Source organism: Athene noctua, chromosome 7, assembly GCF_965140245.1.
Source record: "Athene noctua chromosome 7, bAthNoc1.hap1.1, whole genome shotgun sequence".
NCBI lineage: Eukaryota > Metazoa > Chordata > Aves > Strigiformes > Strigidae > Athene > Athene noctua.
In genome coordinates, this window is record NC_134043.1 from 34,056,862 (window position 1) to 34,076,256 (window position 19,395).

At 41.2% G+C, this 19,395-nt stretch overlaps 1 protein-coding gene across 1 annotated transcript in view; it reads left to right on the forward strand.

Annotated features, from left to right (window-relative positions):
• The window catches only part of FAM171B (family with sequence similarity 171 member B), a 37,626-nt gene extending 30,521 nt beyond the window's left edge, over positions 1–7,105 (forward strand). Inside the window, exons 6-8 of the mRNA XM_074910551.1 lie at positions 667–783; positions 1,601–1,724; positions 1,998–7,105. Coding sequence (XP_074766652.1) covers positions 667–783; positions 1,601–1,724; positions 1,998–3,321 — 1,565 coding nt within the window. The 3' untranslated portion in view covers positions 3,322–7,105. The remainder of the gene's footprint in view (positions 1–666; positions 784–1,600; positions 1,725–1,997) is intronic.
• Positions 7,106–19,395: the final 12,290 nt, after the last annotated feature.

The window sequence follows — 19,395 nt, forward strand, 5'->3', positions numbered from 1 at the left end:
TCCTGTCTCTTCTACTGCATGCTTTATTAATTGTAGAAGTTGGCATACCGTAATACCTGTCCTTTGCATTGCCAAACAGATGGTGTGGAATCTGCGTGCTAACAATAGACCTTCCTTGGGCTAACTGAACTGTTAGTGCCATGGGGCAAGGAGGAGGAGAGAAACATTTAAGACAAACATTGTTTATCCTATTGTAGTTTATTAGATTAAAATGCTTCCCTACCTAGTGCTGCTAGCTAATGTTAAACTTGTATTCATATCCTTAAATTACCTGCTCCTTGATTTATTTTTTATGTAGTCTTGACCTTCATACGTACTTAAGCTCATATAATAAGATTTTCCAAATGATTTGTGTCTGTATCTATGGAAGACATTTGCTAATAGAAAAATGAATTACAATAATTCCAGTAAGCAATGGTGTTGCTTTGTTTCAAAGTAAATGTCCACACAGGGATATTTGCAATGAAATTGTCAAGAGAGAAAGTTTGCATGTTTAGCTAAATCTGTGTAATAAATAGTGTATAGGTCAGAATTTTGTTTTTCTTGTGACCTTGTGTATTTTTCATAATAGCTTAAGATTAATTACTAATGGTTTGGCTGTAGAAGAATCCTGCATGGCATGTGCAATATTTTGTCCTTTTTTTCTTTCTTTTTTTTTTTTCCCAGGTGCTTGGGTAAGCCGTGGGCTGGGAATGGTGAAGGAAGCAGATGGTCAGTTAGTATGGACATACACTGCTCAACACTTAGGCTACTGGATAGCAGCTCCACTGCCTGGAACAAAAGGTATTGCAATAACCGGCAAAGAGATTACTGAGTAACTCAAGTACCAATGTGTCGTAAGGCTCTCAGTTTGATTGCTTTATTTAACAAAAGAAAGGGAAAAACGACATGCAATTTCAACAGTTGGATAACTTTTATTTGAATCCTGATAGTGTGCCTTGGTGCATATTACTATTTCCTAGAACTTCAAATGCTATAGGGGAAAAAGTCCAGACTGTATTTGAACTTAGATGTTTATACTATCATCATCTTTTGGAAGAAGCCTGCAAGGGAACTGTGACTGTGGAGATCTAAAAATCAGCAGGACTGTATCCCTTACTTTTGAGGATTATGTATGCCAGGAGGAAATAAAACAAGAAAATTATTGTTGGGTGAAACGGTCCCAGTGGATTCTGTTTTATGTAGACTTCTTGCATGTCTTGCAAATACATGCAAAGGGATTTTTACAGGAAAAATATGTCAGTATTTAAAAACAGATATCACTTTCTGACAGAAGCACTAAATAGAAAATGTAGACCGTGTTTCTAGGTCAGTTTGGACAACTAATGTAAGTGTAATTTGACTGGAAGTGAACAGATGTCATGGTAAGGCTTTAGTACTTGAGGTGAACCTTTGAAGATACATTATATTGTAACCACTGTTTGTATATTTTCTAGTTTGCTGAAATAGCAAGGTGAGAAGGGAAGGATGAACGTAGTGCCATAGGAACACAAAATCACTGGAAAAGTACAGTTTCATTTGTTAGCTACAGATCTGCATATCAAAACCAAATAATTCTGCTTGAGAACTAATTCTTGTCTGGTTTTGTTTGACAATCTAGAATCCATTATTAGTGCGGTTTCCAAGGACATAACAGCCTATCACACAGTGTTCCTTACGGCCATACTGGGAGGTACTGTTGTCATTATCATTGGATTTTTTGCTGTTCTTCTCTGTTACTGCAGGTAAGCAAAAAGAGATGCTCTAATAAGCTCAGCATGAATGGAATTTAAGGTTGATAAAATAGTCTTTTGACATTGAGACTTGTTTCCTTAGTTGAACTCTAATGTGTAGCCTAATATTTTTTCAAAAATTAGTTATTACAGAACTTAATTTTAAGTTTGTGATGCCACATTACAGTATAACTTCTTAACCAGACTCTAACCTTCAGCTCTGGTAGTCAACTGTCTAGTATTTCTTAGTATGCTCTACAGTCACCTTGCATCTCTTTTGCATAGGGATAAATGTGGTCGGACACAAAAGAAGGAAAAAAATACAACTAAGCTGGAGGTCATTAAAAAAGACCAGACAACATCAACAACTCACATGAATCACATCAATGCTGTCAAAGGGTCTTTAAAGCTGGAGGATAAGTCACAGTTATACACACCGAAGATTTCTTCATACAGCCCTCAAAGAAGGATGTCTGTAGACACAGAAGATGGAAAATCACGAGACAATTTTAAAATCTACACAGAGGATGCTTCTTATCAGTCATCCTGTCAGGCAAGAAATTCAGCCCATTCATTAGAGCCTGCTCCTGGAGTTCGGCATTTACAGCAGCCGAAGCATAGTAACAGTACTCTTTCCCAAGCTCCTAGGGACATTCAAGACCAAAACAGATACCTTTCACTGAAAGAAGAGATGTATGGGCTTTCCCATATCCCAGAACACTTAATGCATATTTACAATCAACCTATAGCTATTCTTCAAACCTCTGAACTTTTCCACTCCCCAGAACAGTTGCATCCTGCTAAATCAGCAACTTTGCCAAGAAAAGGGCAGTTAATATATAGCCCCATGATGGAACCCATGAATCGTGACGGTTACATGCAGACCTTACCAAAAATGCCAGTGCACTCTCATCCACAGCCTTCTGTCTGCAGAGATGAAAACAATACACTAGCTAGCGAAGAGGGTTTACCTTCTCAAGCATCAAACTGGAGCCGGTACACTAATAGCTTACTGGAATCTGTCTCTGTTCCTGGGACATTGAATGAAGCAGTTGTAATGACTCCGTTTTCATCTGAACTTCAAGGTATTTCAGAACAAACATTATTGGAACTCTCTAAAGGAAAACCATCTCCCCATCCTCGAGCATGGTTTGTGTCCCTGGATGGAAAGCCAATTGCTCAAGTGAGGCATTCTTTCATAGATCTGAAAAAGGGCAGAAAAACAGAGAGTAATGATACCAGTCTGGATTCTGGTGTGGACATGAATGAGCATCATCCTAGTAGGAAACTGGAGAGAGAGAAAACTTTCATCAAAAATATGCCGCATTCTAAGATCCTTTACTTGGAAGATCTGGATCTGAGCAGCAGTGAAAGTGGGACCACTGTTTGCACTCCAGAGGACCAGGCTGTGAGGCACATTCTGGATGGAGGGAATGGGCAAGTCACAGAACAGCATGATGAAGGTCTAAGAAGAAAAACTGTATCAGGAAGTCATGAATCTGGTATCCCTTCTGCTAAAAGAAGGGATAGACCATCTATCATGAAAAGAGATAGCAAAACCAATATCTGGAAGAAAAGAGAGGAGAGGCCGCTTATTCCTATAAATTAAAACACAGTGTGCTTTGTGTTGCTCTCCCTGCTGGTTATTGACCTCTTGGCTGCTTCTGTAATTCTGCAGTGTTGGGTTTGCAAGGGAAATAATGTTTTCTAGTATCAAGAAAAGGTTACATTTTAAAAAAATATATCAACTGGGTTACTAAACTTCAACTGGGCAATTGATATTCAGCGTGAATTGAAAACAGGGAAGTGCTACTATTAAAATTTTCCAGTTCCTAATTTTACTAGCAGTATGGGGAGGGCCCACATTTAATTAGCCTGTCATTCTTGGACACACCTCTGGGAATGCACAGTAAGAAATGTAGGCACATGTTTTAATTTTTTCATACTTGTTGCTATGCATTGGTAGACTAGTTAAAGCCATTCCTAAGCTGTGTTCCTAGTCATTGTGACCATCTGTACAGTATTTTATATGTGAACTTTTCTATGGATCTGTTATACTTCTTTGTATAATGTTAAGTGTTTCATCAGTTAGTCCCATGACACCAGCAGATAAGCTCTGTTGGATTTATCAGCAGAGCTCTATAGCATTACTGCCCTCCCTGTATGTAGAATCCATGTGCAAAAGGTTGCCGTTCCACATAGCAGTGGCAGAAGGGGGAAGTGTACAAGCTCCATGCCTGCTGCAGTTCATGCTCCCCACTGTCTTAAGATGTTGCCCATCTTGCTTTGTTTTAATCTGCTCTATGAACTGTGAACATTGAAGACTGACATCTGCTATGAAGTGGCACATCCAGCAGAAAAGGACTGGTTCTGGTAGCGTTCAAAGCTGCTGCTACTACTGATCCCAGTGTCTTGTTTGGCTTCATAGTCAGTTAAAATCTTCTCTTCTGCATGCTGTTGGGCCACTTGGGCTCCACAACATAGCCTTGAATCCCGGCATATTTATAAGTTAGAGTTTGACCCATAATGAAAAAGTATGCAAGTCTAGACGAATTACGCCTTTGAAATAGTTTCCATTAGCAGGAGAGTTTGATACTGTTGCTTTTTATTTTATGTTTCAAGAAATGGAAGATCATCAGAGGTTTATGTGCCTACATTTTGCGAGCCTGAGCTGCTTTTGTCTAGGTTGTGCATTGCAGAGGGGTTAAACAGGCTTTAAAAGTTGGGGGTTTTATGAGCATGAGAGAACAGATCACAAAATTTGGTCTATAATGCAATATAAATACTATTTATGACTCATCTTAGAGTTAAATTTACCAAAAGTCATGAATGCATGAAATGTAACTAAGATACTTATAGAAAAAGGAAAAGGCCATCAGAATATTCTTTATTTTTAATGTTCATCTTGTCAAAGTGATTGTTTCAACTTTGGCTAACAGAAGAGTAGATGCATCCTTAATGTGCTTCATATAGTGTATAGAATATCCTTCTGTGGCTCTGAAGCTGTTTCCCTGATGAAATAAGTTCCAATGTTTTGGCTTTGGCAGTTTGATTATAAATAATCCTAAAAAAAGCTTTATTTATATATATATTTCCCTTAGAGCTTGGTTAAGGTTCTATATCAAAACCCAAACATACAATGTCTATATACAATCCTGATGGGATGGGGAGGTGTCACATCCCAATTTCTCTGGACAACAACTCAGGTTCACCGCTTCCCAGGTCAAGATTAAGGTGAAATGACACCGAGGATTCTTCAGTTAACAAAACTCAACCTTTTATTTGCTCACAAGAAGTATTGTCATGAAAATTTGTCAGTAAACCTTGCAACCTCTGCTAACCATATGCTGACAAGTGGTAGATCCTGTAAAATACACTAATAAGCTGTAAGTCATGCAGGGATATAAGGATAGAGAATGGGAGAGAAAAGGAGGGAGAGAGAGAAAGAGATCTAGAGGGGAAAAGAGACCAACGTAAGAGAAGGATTTCCCCAGTCCTGTGTCCAGTGTTGGTCCAGTCAGTCTCGATGTCCACAGCCAGAGGGGTGTGCTGCTTGGGGCTAAAGTTTGTGTCCTTTTAGAATTCCTTGCCCCTCCTCCAGTCGGGCACTTGCACTCATTAGGCTAATTAGGTCATGCACAGTCTGTGCTTATAGAATCCTCTTGGCTTTTGTGCATATGTAGTTTGTACCTTCAGAGTCTTCTGGAAATGGGTCACTGGGTTTGGGGGTCATCAGGAAGTTATTCCCCCCTCCCTGCAGGAATGGCAGTTGTTTGACCATTCTTCTTGGCACAGGCGTCATGAAATGAGCTTCTCTGTTGGCTCCTTATGGAGTCACTCAAGGTAGGGAATTTCAGCCTCAGAAAAGTGTGGTCTCGACTCCGTAGGACTCTCTCTTCTCACCTTATCTCCCTGTTGTTGTTTGTGCAACCCTAGTGTTTCCACAGAGCCCATCTCCTTTACCAGAATTCTTTATTGGATGTTTGAGGCATTAACTGTGATTTTGCTGGGCTGTCACACCACCCTGTGGCTCAGACATTCAGCTGAACTGAATTATTATGGAGATCTTCTTCCACAGTAATAATCTTCACATACCGGACAGTAGGAGAGAAGAGAGAAGAAGTAGAGGAGAGCAAGTGGGTAATCATACATTGCATAATTGCAAGGCCTATCATTAAGAACAAGAATCTACATAACAACCTAAGTCTAATGTTAACAAGCCAATTTCCCCACCCTGTGAGTCCCAAGGACTTTAGGGGAGAGGTCAGCCACGACCCTCTGTCAGACTGGTCTCCTGGTTGCATCACTTCGAAAAGTTCTATGGTTTTGTCTGCAACTTCTCTTGTTGGCTTGGGCTTCTTCAGTTGAAGTGGGGTCATTATCAGTAGTTATACAACATTCTCTGTCAGTTAGATTCAATATCCCACATACCCCATCTTCATTCAACAACCACGTGTCCAATGCTAATCAGTTCTGAAGGATCATTTTTGACACTATTTGTACCTGGGTGTTAAGTTCTTCAAATGCAGTGTGTCCAGTTGGACAAAACATGCATTTGCTAAGTTATATTTTCCAGGACAAATTGGTGTCTTTTGAGGGTGATATATGGGGTAAATATATTTTTCTAACATCAGGGATGCATTCGTTCCCAAGGTATAATAATCAGGTATTGCAACTCCCAAGTATTGCCCACTTGGGTTGCGCTTTAGGACCAGCCCGGTGCCTTTGATCCTGTGGGGCTGTTGAGTAATTAAACACCTTGTGCGGACAAGTTAGAATGCCAGTTCCACGTTCAGACCAGCATGTCTTTGGATATTTATATGGGAATACATTTTGCTATTTGAACAACCCCCAAGGGTACCATAAGGGGCCAGGTACTGGGTGTTCTGACATGTAGCCTTATCATTAGTGTTATACAAACTGGTGTCTAAATCAGGCGTGGGGTATCCCCAGCAAGCATGCACATCACTAATGAGGATTCTTATTTCTCAAACAAACCAAGTTTCTAATGGGTTACCTGCACCATTGGTGCAATCTAATTGGGTTATACACTTAAGAAAAGGAAGCACACTGTGTTCTGGTATCCTTTAAAAAATCTTCCTTGCTCTACTGCCATTACCAGACCCACTGGCTGAGGTTGGATTTTTGGGGAATTTTTGATACACCATGAAGGTTTAAATTCTGTGTGGTAGTCAAGTTCAAATGGGGTTTGGAGTTCAAGTTGCATTAGTGATGGCCACCAGGGGACCCAAGTACACTTGGTACCATTAGTCGCTGTCGCCTTTGAACATCTATATTCTTGGGTGGACCATACTTCATTTATGCCTGTGTCCCCTAAAAAATTCCATATACTTCAGGATTCACAATAAAATTTTTCTTGAGTAAAATTACAAGCACCACTTGAGTTCCACCCATTCTTCCATTCTAACGTTCACTTTTCCAGGTGTGACAAGATCCAAGGTTTACTCCTCAGGGAAGACAATAAATCTTGAATCGTCAGAAGGATCTTCTAGTGCCATGAAAGGTGCCCTGGAGGTGTTGTTCCAGGAGCAATTTGGTCTACATGAAATATTACCAGAGGCAAGAATCCTTTTCACAAGGTTGGTGATGTTTAGATTAGTGAGGCTGAACTGAATTCCTTTGTCAGTGGAGTTTGGTAGCGCTATACAAACACATTGATTGGTGCTATTTCAGATGAGCATAAAACCTTGAATCAAATTTCAGCCTAATTTTGGGGAATCTTTTCCCTGTTGTCCAGTGGAAAAGTTGAAGACAAGGGAGAAGGCTCTCCAAAGCATCTTTCCTTATAGCAACAGACAAATTAACAAACAACAATAGACCAATAGCACAAATAACAATTCATGTAGCCAGGGCTAGTGTGAATCCCTTGCTATCCTTCTCTGGTTTTCTCTAGTTCTACAAAGCACAAATACAAAGCGTACGTAAGTTAAAATGGGTATTATCCATCACATGTGGATTTGATGGTCTAATTGCAGATTCTACTCTCTTACTGTTTCTTGCTGTGCAACTTCCACAGGAGGAGGGGTTCTGGCTAAGTTCGGTTTCAAGACCTTGGAGGGTCCTCTTTAAGATGATTGGCTGCTGCCGTATGATTCTTTCAGCTTCCTGCAAAGCTAGGCTAACTATGAAAACGCCTTTCTCTCAAACTTAAATTGATTTTGCACATCTTTGAAGCTACATGAATAGAACCTGATAAGTTGGATTGGGCCCTCTGGTCTGCATTGCCGCGTATGTATGGACAGTCCATAAACTGCAAAATCCCACTCGATGTGGAGTGGATTTGTTGGGTGTATTGGCCCTAAGGCCTGATGTACCCCAGCCTCAAAAACTGACAACTTCAGAGCTTCTTTGTGAATGGGGGTACAGTCCCCAACAGCCCTTTTACAGGTTAGGTTGTAGAGGGCATAGGCTGTAATTGAAAAATCAGGAATGTGTTTCCTCCAAAATACTAGCAAATCTAGGGTCTGTTGTAGTTCCTTCTTTTTTCCCAGGCATTTTAACTGGCTCGAGGGTAGTTAAGGTTTCAGGGGGAATGCGCACTATTCCACTAGATACCCAGGAACTTCACATCGGAAGATGGGAGTTGTATCTTTTTGTCTGGAAGTTGGAGGCCCAAGATTTCTAGATGAGTAATTATTTCTGTTTGAGTCTGTGCCAATACTGTGGTATCAGGGCCACGTGCATTCATCATCAGTATATTGGTATATCCTAACCCCTTTTCCAGGAGTGATTCTGGCGAGCTCTTGAGCCAGTGCATAGTGAGCAATTATTGGTGAGTGCCAGTACCCCTGGAGGAGATGTGTAAAAGTGAATTGCATGCTTTCCTGTGTGAAAGCAGAGCAATCCCTGTTTGCTTCCTGCAGAGGGACCATAAAGAACATATCTTTTACATTGATAGTTGCTAGAATTTAATGTGCTTGTTCTTGTATGGTTGCAATTAGCTCAGCTGTGTTAGGTGCTGCAGCTGTTAAAGGGCCCATGTTGGCATTCAGATGCCCATAGTCAGTGGATTTATGGACTGGCCGCAACGGAGAATTATAGGGCGAGTGCGGGGGGATGGTTATCCCTTGCTCCCATAATTCAGCTGTCACCAAAGTGATCCCTTCTCTTGCCTCTAAGGGGAGCAGGTAAGGTTTGACACTAATGATCTTATAAGGGGGCAGGTCAGGTGCAGGCTGTAGTAGCCGCACAGACGGCAGTGCATGCGGCTATTGGAAACACCCACTCTCTTCCTCTTGAGTTTTTTCAGCTCATTCTTTCAGCAAATCTAGTCCCAAAATGTTGGTTGGTAGCAATGCCAATATCATTGTGGTGTCCGTTGTGGTCTCATGTTCTGACAGCCAGCATTTGACCCAAGCAGTTGCCTGGGTTGAGATTTTCCAGATACATTGGTTACCTAAATCTGCTTACCAGCAGCTATGCCTCTGTGGCCAGCAAGATCCTGTTGAAGTGCTGACATTTTAGGGTGATTGACACCCTAAAAAGGTGACTGGTGTTTTAAGGGGACCAGGGGGGAAAGTAATCATTTAAATGCCCTCAGCTGTTTTCTGTGAGTTTCCTTAAATGGATCCACTTGTCATCCCCTGGCTCACTTATTGGGGCGGCACGTATGGTTTCCTCACTCAGAGTTGATCAGATCTCCCTCTGGGGCTGAGGGAGTATTTGTCTGCAGGCTCACTTTAGGTTCTACCCTAATGATACAGGCAGTCCTTCTTTGAGGGGTACTTTCCGCCTGCTCCTCCATGCACAGACAAGCTTTTCCAGTGCCGTGGTGGGTATTCCTTCCATCAAATCTCAGGGAATTCCCCTCTCAATCCCTTTGACCCCTAATATTCCTTCTGACTTCCTGATTTCTTGGGGAGCACAGGAGGTGGTGGTGAATGTTCTTTTTGTTCTATCCTCTGTACCATTGCCCGTTGTTTACTGGCTCCTCCAATTGCTCCCATCTTCCTTCCATAATTAATTCCTGAGTGACCTCCCCTCAGGTTAGGGCTCTGCCCATTCTTGATCTGGCAGGATTTCCTGCTCGCAATGTCAGGACATCCCTTAATTGGTCTTGCAACTGAATCTCATATAATTTTAGGGAGTCCAGCAAACCCCTTATAAGCAGGGGTCATTTGGTCAGGATCAGCAGCCAGTAGCATCGGGGATGGCTGCCTCGAGATTAGTTGTCTATGATGCGTAAGTTGGTGGTAGGCAGCTTTTTGGATGCTTTTAGTTAAGTGATCAGAATTGGAGGTATCAGTATTTATTGGATCTCCTCTTCCTACGAGGTCTAGACCTCCTGCCTGATAATCCACCCTTTGGTCAGGGACCAGGATTCTCTGGGGTTGTCTACTGTGAGAAACACCCCTGGCTCCCAGTATCCTTGGATTTCATCCTCTGATAGCCTGATTCAGTTGCCTTTGTTAGCGACATACTCCGCACATATTCAGTCTCAGTCTCCCTCACTAAACTTTTCCTAAAGCTTAGACAAATCTGAGGCTAAGGTATTTGTTTTGTCACAGCCTCTGCATTTTCCTCCCCAGCACCTATTATTTCAGTTTTTATCAAAGGGCACAATACCACTTTATTTTCCAGATCTTCTAAAGGGTAAAGTGGTTTGGGATTTAGAGATTCTGCCCTCTTTGCTAGAGATGAAAAACCAAGCTTGCTTTTGGAATTGGAGTCACCAGCTCCACTCTAATCCTTAAGCGCCTCACCCGGCATCTTCTCCCTGTGCCGTAAGTCTAGTTCAGTACTAAGTTGGCGATTTGCCCCTAACAGGGTCTCTGGTCTTTCACTTATAGCCCTTTCTTCCACCAACTCATTTTGCAGTTCTCTCACTAAGTCTTGGAGAGATTTTATGTTTTCTCTCTCAGCAGATTTGCATACACTCCTATACTGGTGGGCTGCCATCAGAGCCATTGTGGTAGCGATCAGCACCTGTTGTTCTTCAGCCCTCAGCAACCCACAACAGAAGGGTTCTCCGAGAGACCAGGTAAGGTGGATGGCCGTTTAATTGCCTCTGTCTGCAAGGCAGCTATACCAGAGGCCCACTGGTACCCTTCTGGGCCCTTGAAATACCCTCTCCTGAGATAATCTGTGCCAAGCATTATGGGGCTTCTGGGCCAGTCACGGTGGGGTGCTTTTGCCACTCATTCCCAGTTAGGCTCACCTTGGCTTCCAGTACAGTTAGCTGTTGGGATCCCTCTGTCGCTCCAGAAATACAAATGGGTTCTGCCCCTTTATAGCTTGATGGCATTAGAGTACACTGTGCACACATGTCTACTAGGGCCTTGTACTCCTGTGGGTCTGACTTGCCAGGCCATTGTAAACCGCGTGGTTCCTCTCTGTTCAAAGAAGAAACAGAATGACCAGATGTGGGTATCTCTAGATTTGCTTTATTACAACTCAGAGTTGGGCCACAGTGAATGGCAAGTATCTGAAGGACTCGTGCAGTTTATATACTATTTCTAAAGCTATTACCTGAGTCCAAAGTCTTTGTAAGTTTCCACTCAACCTTTTAGTTCTTGATTCTCATCACTTATTAAAGTTCACTACAGTCCCCTGTCTCAGCTGAATTCTTCTCTTCTGTTTCTAGTCCTTGTTTCAGTTTCAGGGTCATCTTTCAGGTCATCATCTTATTTATCTTTCTTCCACTAATTTTCATCTTGCACAGTTCTGAGAAAGACTTCAAGAAGTTCTATTAAAAGCTTAGGTAGAGCAAGCAGTTTCTATATACTAAATTCTCTTAATCTAGCAAAACACCTGTGTTTAATCATCCTTTGTTAAAACTGTCTCTATATGATTAGCTTGACTGGGTTTTAAACCAGCCTTGGGTTGGGACTGTACAAGAAGCAGGCTAAGATGACTTTTCAGGCCTGTTGAGCAGCATTCCAGTTGCTTTTGTAATATTGCAAGATAGCTAAGACCTGAACACATTTTACTAGGCCTCAAAATCTATTTCACATATACCAGAGGTTATATTTAAAATTCATCTACACTTTCTTTCACCTGACTAGAGGCAGGTACCCTGAAGTACTGGTCATAGGATTTTCTACTCACTTGTAAAAACAGATCAGAATTTCTTTCCGTACGATCAGGAGTAAGATCAGTCCTTCCACTTTAGGGAACTGTCTGCTGGAGGCTGAAGCAGCAATTTTCCTGGAAGAACCCCCATCTGTTATTGTTTTTCCTTGCAGTTCACATACCCATGCCTCTAGGGTTGAGGTAGATTTTCCATTTCACTTCCTCATGTCCTCTCCGTGGTCACACAGATAAAAACCACAGGGTAGCCTATGGTGTGTACCCTCCATATCCTCTCTCTTGAGCAGAAGAACACTTAACTCTTAATAGCTGAGATACTGGTCCATACAGGTGAGGAGTAGGACCTATATTGTCTTCAAGTTGCTGGAACTCCTGGAACAGTTTTTTGCACTTGTCAGACATTTTTTCCACAACTGAAATGCAGGCCTATAGAGAGGAAGAAAGATTTTGTTAATATACCCAGAGTTGGCAAGCCACTTCACCCACCATCGGTGCCTCTCCATCTTTCCAGGTCATTAATACCAATGAGTTGCCATACGATGATGGCATGCTTCCTACAAATATGCACCACATGGGTTGTGTGCTTTGGACTTCATCAGAATCTGTGGGTAACTGACCTGTTACCGGGTCATAATAAATCATCTCTAGTACAGCTGATTCCCTTAGGTACTGGATACCTCTCTCCATGATGGTCCACTTGCCTGGGTGACTTATAACATCCTCCCTGAAGGGATACCTTTCCTTTACGCTTGACAGGAGTCATCTCCAGAGGCTGAAGGCTTGTGTCCCTTTTCCAACTGCCTTTCCAATGCTCCTTCCCTAGAAAGTGATCCCAGCTGGTTGGCTTCCTCACACTCTGGTTCCAGGCTACTAGGCATGTCATCCCAGCACCAGAGCAGCTGGGTGATAATGTGCTCGCCTGGACAAGAGCTGAAATCTTTTTGCATATTCTGCAGCTCACTCAGGGATAGGGATTGAGTGTTACCTCCTCTTGTCCTGCCTCCTCCTCATGTTCTTGTGATGGACCTGCTTTGTCGTCCTTTACTAAATGAGCCGACTTTCATGTCTATTTGTTGCATATAGGTGCGACTGATATTGGCACTGGTTGATTATCTGGTTCAGTTGCATCACCCATCATCAGGGTTTGAGTAACCACAGTGCCTGTTGTCAGGCTCTGAGTAGTTGCAGTGCCTCTGTCACATCCCAGTTTCTCGGGACAACAACTTGGATTTGCTGATTCCCAGGTCAGGATTAAGGTGAAATGACACCAGGAATTCTTCAATTCACAAAATTTGACTTCTATTTGTTAACAGATACTGGCATGAAACTGTCAGTAAGCCTTGCAACCTCTGCAACAAGTGGTAAACCTTTTAACATGTCAGAAATGTGCAGATCTTACAACACATACCAACAAGTCATAAATATGCCCTGACAAGCCTTGCCTTATATGCAGAGATAGAGAATGGGAGAGAAAGAGAGAAAAAAAGAGCAAGAGAGGCAGGGAGGGAGGGAGGAAGACAAAAAAGAAAGATTTCACAAGTCACGGATCTGGTCCAGCATTGGTCCAGCCAGTCTTGATGTCCAGTTCCAGAGGGGTGCACCACTCAGGGCTTTGATTCATGTCCTTTTAGAATCCCTTGCTTCTCCTCCGGACAGACTCATTAGACTAATTAGGTGTCACACACAGTCTGTGCTTCTAGAATCCTCTTGGCTTTGGTGCATACATAGTTTGTACCTTCAGAGTTTTCTGGAAATGGGTTGGTGTGTTTGGGGGTCGTTGTGGAGTTACTCCCCCCTCCCTGCAGGTATGACCATTGTCTGACTTTTCTTCTTGGTGCATTTGCCATGAAAACGGCTTCTCTGTTGGCTCCTTATGGGGTTGCTCAAGGTAGGAAAGTTCAGCCTCAGAAAAATGTGGTCTCATCGCCGTGGGACCCTCTCTTCTCACCGTATCTTCCTGCTGTTACCTGCACAACCCCAGTGTTTCCACAGAGACTGTCTCCTTTACCAAAATTCTTTATTGGATTTGTGAGACCTTAACTATGGTTTCATTAGACTGTCATGCTGTCGTGGGGGTTGGAGTAGCTTCAGCGACTGTCACTGAGGTGGATCTCTGGGTGGTGTTCTTAAATGGTTGAACCCTAAACCAGAACTGAGCCGCATTCAGGAACATACTGGTTCCTAGCAGTAGGAATATGTTGGTTTGAACATCCCAAGGATATTAAAAATTTTCAAAATTCTCAAATGTTATTGTAATTAGCCTGGCAGAGAAGGGGAAGAAGTGGCAAGGTGACTCCTCCATAGCTTGGCTCCCAGAGGAGAAAATGTAAAAATTGTAATTATTAATAATCTCCAGGAGATGGCACCCGAAGTAGGGAGATGATGGCAGTGCCAATGATTGGCCTCACAACAAGTGATTTTGTCTTATCATAAGACAGTATTACAAAGTACAACAAAATGATAACCTTAATCCATCCCCCAGAGGTGATAAATAGCACAAGGGGGAACATATACAAGTAAAGTATTACATAACACAGCTCTTGCAACAACTCTGTGAGCAAATAAATCAACGCTGTGACCAGTGACTGTTATACAGTAAACAGTTATAGCAAATTTGTTTTAACATGCTCTGGTCAGATCTGTCGTTATCTCAACCCTTCATGTCCCTTGTTGGTCACCAAAAAAGACGGTTGTGATTTAACCCCAGCTGGCAACTTGGCACCATGCAACCACTTGTTCTCTCCCCCTGCCCCCAGTGGGATGGGGAGGAGAATTGGAAAAAAAATTGAAACTCGTGGGATGAGATGAGAACAGTTTAATAATTGAAATTAATAATAATAGTTATAATGAGAAGGAAGATAGCAAAAAGATAAATAAACACCATGAATAAGAAGTGATGCACAGTGCAGTTGCTCACCACCTGCTGACCAATGCCCAGTCAGTCCTCGAGCAGTGATCTGGACCCCGGCCAACTCCCCCCCGTTTCTGTAGGGAGCATGATGTCCTGTGGTATGGAATAGCCCTTTGGCTAGTTCAGGTCAGCTCTCCTGGCCGTGCTGCCTCCCAGCTTCTAGTGCACCTCCTGGCTGGCAGAGCACGGGAGACTGGAAAGTCCTTGGCTTAGGATAGGTGCTACCTAGCAGCAACTAAAACATCACTGTGTTATCAACATTATTCTCATACTAAATCCAAAACACAGCACTGTGCTGGCTACTAGGAAGAAAAATAACTATCCCAGCCAAAATCGGGACATGTGCAAATAAGTCTGTAATTAAATTGCCCAAAAGAATCTGGTTTCATTATACAATTCATCTGCTTCAGAGGTGAAGATGGCTTATATTAGCATGCCTTTGGTACTCTTTTTAGGTAACTAATTCAGTTTTCCTATACCAAATACATTTTCACAGTACTTTTTTCTATATGCAGTTCCACTGGATTTTGTGTATGACTAACTCTAACCCCAAATACTGATATTTTTAATCCTTTGCTTTGTTATATACATTAGTAGGAATCAATATCTATATTTTCTGTAGATGCACATTTCTGAAAGCTGCTTTGACTTTTGAGGTTTAATATCACCCTGCTCTTAGAGTTGCATCAGTTCTGATGGCTCCCATTTCAAAAAGAGAGTATTATATATTCTGTTGAACACAACAGAAAATCCCTGACACGCTAGTGGCTTTGAGGTGTTAATATTAAATTGATATGTATCTACTTGAAATTTTGTTCACCCACAATAACTTTAATATATTGCAGATTTATTTTAATGCATTTTTTCATTGTAGATATCAAAGATCTAATTGCTCAAATTTACTTGTATCATTAAAAAATATAGACTACTGTCAGTGACTTTATTCATGTGACTTCAAAGGAACTCCAGCATTCTTGTTCTGCATCAAACTAGGTATATGATCACCAAAGAAAAAGGATAAGAAATGTTGAAAAGATCAGTTATAACTTTAGGACTTCAGAGTAATGCTGCCAAGAGATGTACTGATGTAGTGCATTTTCCCATCTGCTCTGCTAGCTGATCAAGAGAGTGGAGTTTGGTTCTGTACTATCATTCTGAAGGAGCTTTTGGCCGTCTGGTTTAGTCACAGTTTTACCCTGCACATACAGTAGTGCAACACGACCCCTTTAAAGGCTGAACCTCTGGTGCACTTCAGCTTGTGCAAACAACGCAAAGTCCGTGGAACAGATCTTGCAAGAGTTTCTTGCTGCTGGGCTTTTCAGCAGTAAAAGGAAAGGTAGAACAAAGTTTTCTGAAAAATAGGCATCTCATCATATATAGAATTGGTATGTCTACTAGATAGTAGCTCTTACTGAGGGTGTAAAATTCTTTTCTGGAGTGTGCATGCTGGAGTTCTGGTGATACCATTTTCAAGGCTGTCTTCAGCTGTTGGTTCTGTCCAGGCCAGTCAAGCAACAGCTATCTTTGTTTGCTTTGTGGATCCCACATGCCAGCTTTTCTGTATGTAACTTGCTTTTATCACATCTTATGCTACTGGTTACGCTTGAAGAGGCTTTTATAAAGTCAAGTTTCATATTATAAATAAATACATACATAACTGTGTCAGAATATGAGAAAACTATTCTGTAGAGAGAAATTATTGCTGCAGTTGTATCTGCAAAGATAATGCTACAAGAAAACAGCTGCTGCCTCTAAGCACACAGTGACAGATTCTTCCTGGGCCTTATCATGAGCGTTAAATCTCATGTGGGTCCCTCCCACGTGTTGCAATCCTCCCAGTGCTGAACTACAACAGCAGGGGCTTCCCACAGAGTCCCGGCCTTCTTTGGGCACAGTCATCTGCTCCATCGTGGGGTCCTCCATGGGCTGCAGGTGAACCTCTGCTCCCCCAGTGACCTCCATGGGTGGGGGGGGCAGCCCTGCCCTCTCACCATGAGAAACAAGGGGAGTCTCTGCTCTGCTGTACCCCCCCCCCCCGCCCCTTCCTCCTCTATTCTTCTGCTGGCCTCAGTGGTCACAGAGGTTTTCTCCTCACAACTCCCCTCCTCCTCTCGGGTTCCCCTCTTAAATACGTTATCGCACATTGCTGATTAGCTGGGCCTTGGCCAGAGGCGGGTCCAGTTTAGAGCTGGGGAGCTTTGAGAAGCTTCTCACAGGGGCCACTGCTGTAGCCCCTTTCCCCACTACCAAAAACCCTGCCACACACACACAAACCCAGCACCAAACTTCAGGATAGTTTCCCCACCAATTGCATCAAGTTGCAATACTTGATGTTGAGATTCTTTCTGCAGAAGGGTACACCAGTTCCAGGTCTGACCTGTCTTTGATAAGGTTAATGGAGTTAGCCAAGGCTTGTTTCTGCAGATGTGTGTTAGGTCAGTACTTCAATGCATCATAAATTAAGGAAAATGATAAGGCTAAATAGTATGCAGCTGTATGCACATTTATCTGGATATGTTATCTAGAATAAGCTAATTGACAGCAATTTTCAGATTGCTACCAAATGCCACATACTATAGAAATCTAGGTGGGGGGGGGAAGGGAACCACTTAAAAATTCCATTTGATTAACAGGAAAAATCCTTATAGTACTGTCAGAAGATAGAAGAACTATGGTATCTTACAAACCTGAAAGCAAAACTGATTTGATGATTAACAGATATTATTTACCTTTGTAGAGCTAGAGATGATGCACAAAATATAACGCAAAATGTAGGAGTGATTAGTTGTCTGCTTTTGCAGTAATTTGTACCAAAGAGCATGAAATGAATGGGCACCAGTCTAAATTCTTCTCATTAGTTAAAAGTGAAACCGGTTATTAATATTACTGATCTAACACTGTGCAAATTACAAGGCAGTACACTACATCTGTTGTCTAGTACTGCCTATTAGCAAAATCTGAGGATAAATTAGCCTGCTGAAGTGCCTTATTTTATCAGTGGGACACCTGACTATCTGAAAAGCACATTATGGTTCTTTTTCTGTTAGCCAAAAAGCCCCTCAATTTATACATACAATTATGTAGCTTTTATAATATTTTAAAAGGCAGATCTCTTGGTTTTTATGTTGGAATACTGACTCCTGCATGTTGATGATGATGGTAATTGTTGTAAACCCTGTTTTTTTGTATTTTATGTTCGAAAAGAAATTAAAAATATATATCTTCAGCAATCTGAACAGTAGTATCTTTTAAAAATGCACATATGGGATCTGACTCAACTTCATAAGTCAAGAGTAAGCATCTCAAAATCACTGGATTTACAGGTATGAAACTGACTGGGATTTTAACTTCAAAAATGAAATTAATATATGTTTATATATAAAAACTATTATAATGATAAAAATCCTTTTTTTAGCTGCTAACTTTCCTTGCCAGTAGAAGTAGAAAATGTATGGAGATAGATACTTAATTCTTAATTTCTAGAAGGAATTTTTATCTCAATATGGAGCCTAACCTGCATTATTTATGTAATACAAGCTTCTGGTTTTTAAATGTTTTTTTTTAATATGGTGACATTACACAGAACACAGTACTACGCCTACAGAGTTAAAAATGAGCATTCTTTTGTAGCAGTTTGCACTAATTTGTGCCACACTTCTAACAGTAGGCTGCTACGTTTCTGTTTAAAAATTTACATGAAAGGTGGTTGAAATTATTTTGAGCTTCATTTTCTTTTAAACGCAGTATTCTGTATGTTCTAATTACCAAAAAAAAAAAAGGCTTCAGATTATTTTTTTTTTTTTTAAAACTGGCAGGGGAAAAACTGTGTCATTATTTTTAGTATTGGCGCTCTCGGCTTGGGAATTATTTTACCAAATCATTTTTTTTCAGTTTAAGACTTACTGAACACTCTTACGTTCCCCCTCCCCAAAATGTACTGGTGCTTTATTACCCAGTTACCTGGTTCAGTTCCTTTGAAGCACTTGTTGCACTTCAGTCCATGTTAGAACAGTAATATTTTTACAACATTTTACCGTGTAGAAAGGCACTTTTTAGTGTTCATTAGAGCATAGAGTTCATAAAAAGCCTGGCTCTGAGATGCTGAAAGGCAGGTGAACTGATGGCACTGACTGCTCACCACTTAGCACGTTGGAGCCTTATATTCAACAAACACTTCATTACTTTGGCAATCGTTTTCAGAAACACTGTAGTATGACTGTTGTTCATGTAAAACATTCTTGATATTCAGTATCCTGGTTTTAAGTATTTCTACCTTTTTATATTTTGTCAGAGGTGTATTTTCATCTCTATTTACTACAGTATCAGTGTATCTGTTGCTGAAAATGTAACTAAGATTTGTAAAATGTTATAGCTTATGCAATATAATAAAAATTTTAAGAAGTCATCAGTGCCTTAACTTTTATTTGAATGTCTTTGAAGTCATACATTGTTTAGGAACATATATCTCTCACTTAACACTTTTTTGCTAAGTATCACTAACTGTGTATTTCTGTCACCATCATAATTCCAATGACAAAAGAATGTTAATATCCTTAAATTTGCTAATTCTAATTCAGTCACAATCTCTGTTCTATTTTTCCATTTCTACTGAAGAAAAACTTCTGTATCCACATTAAATCTGATTCCTGTTTCTTGGTTAGTGCAGCTAAGATTATTCCTTGTATAAATTGATTTTGTTGCAATTGGAAAGGGTGGTTACCC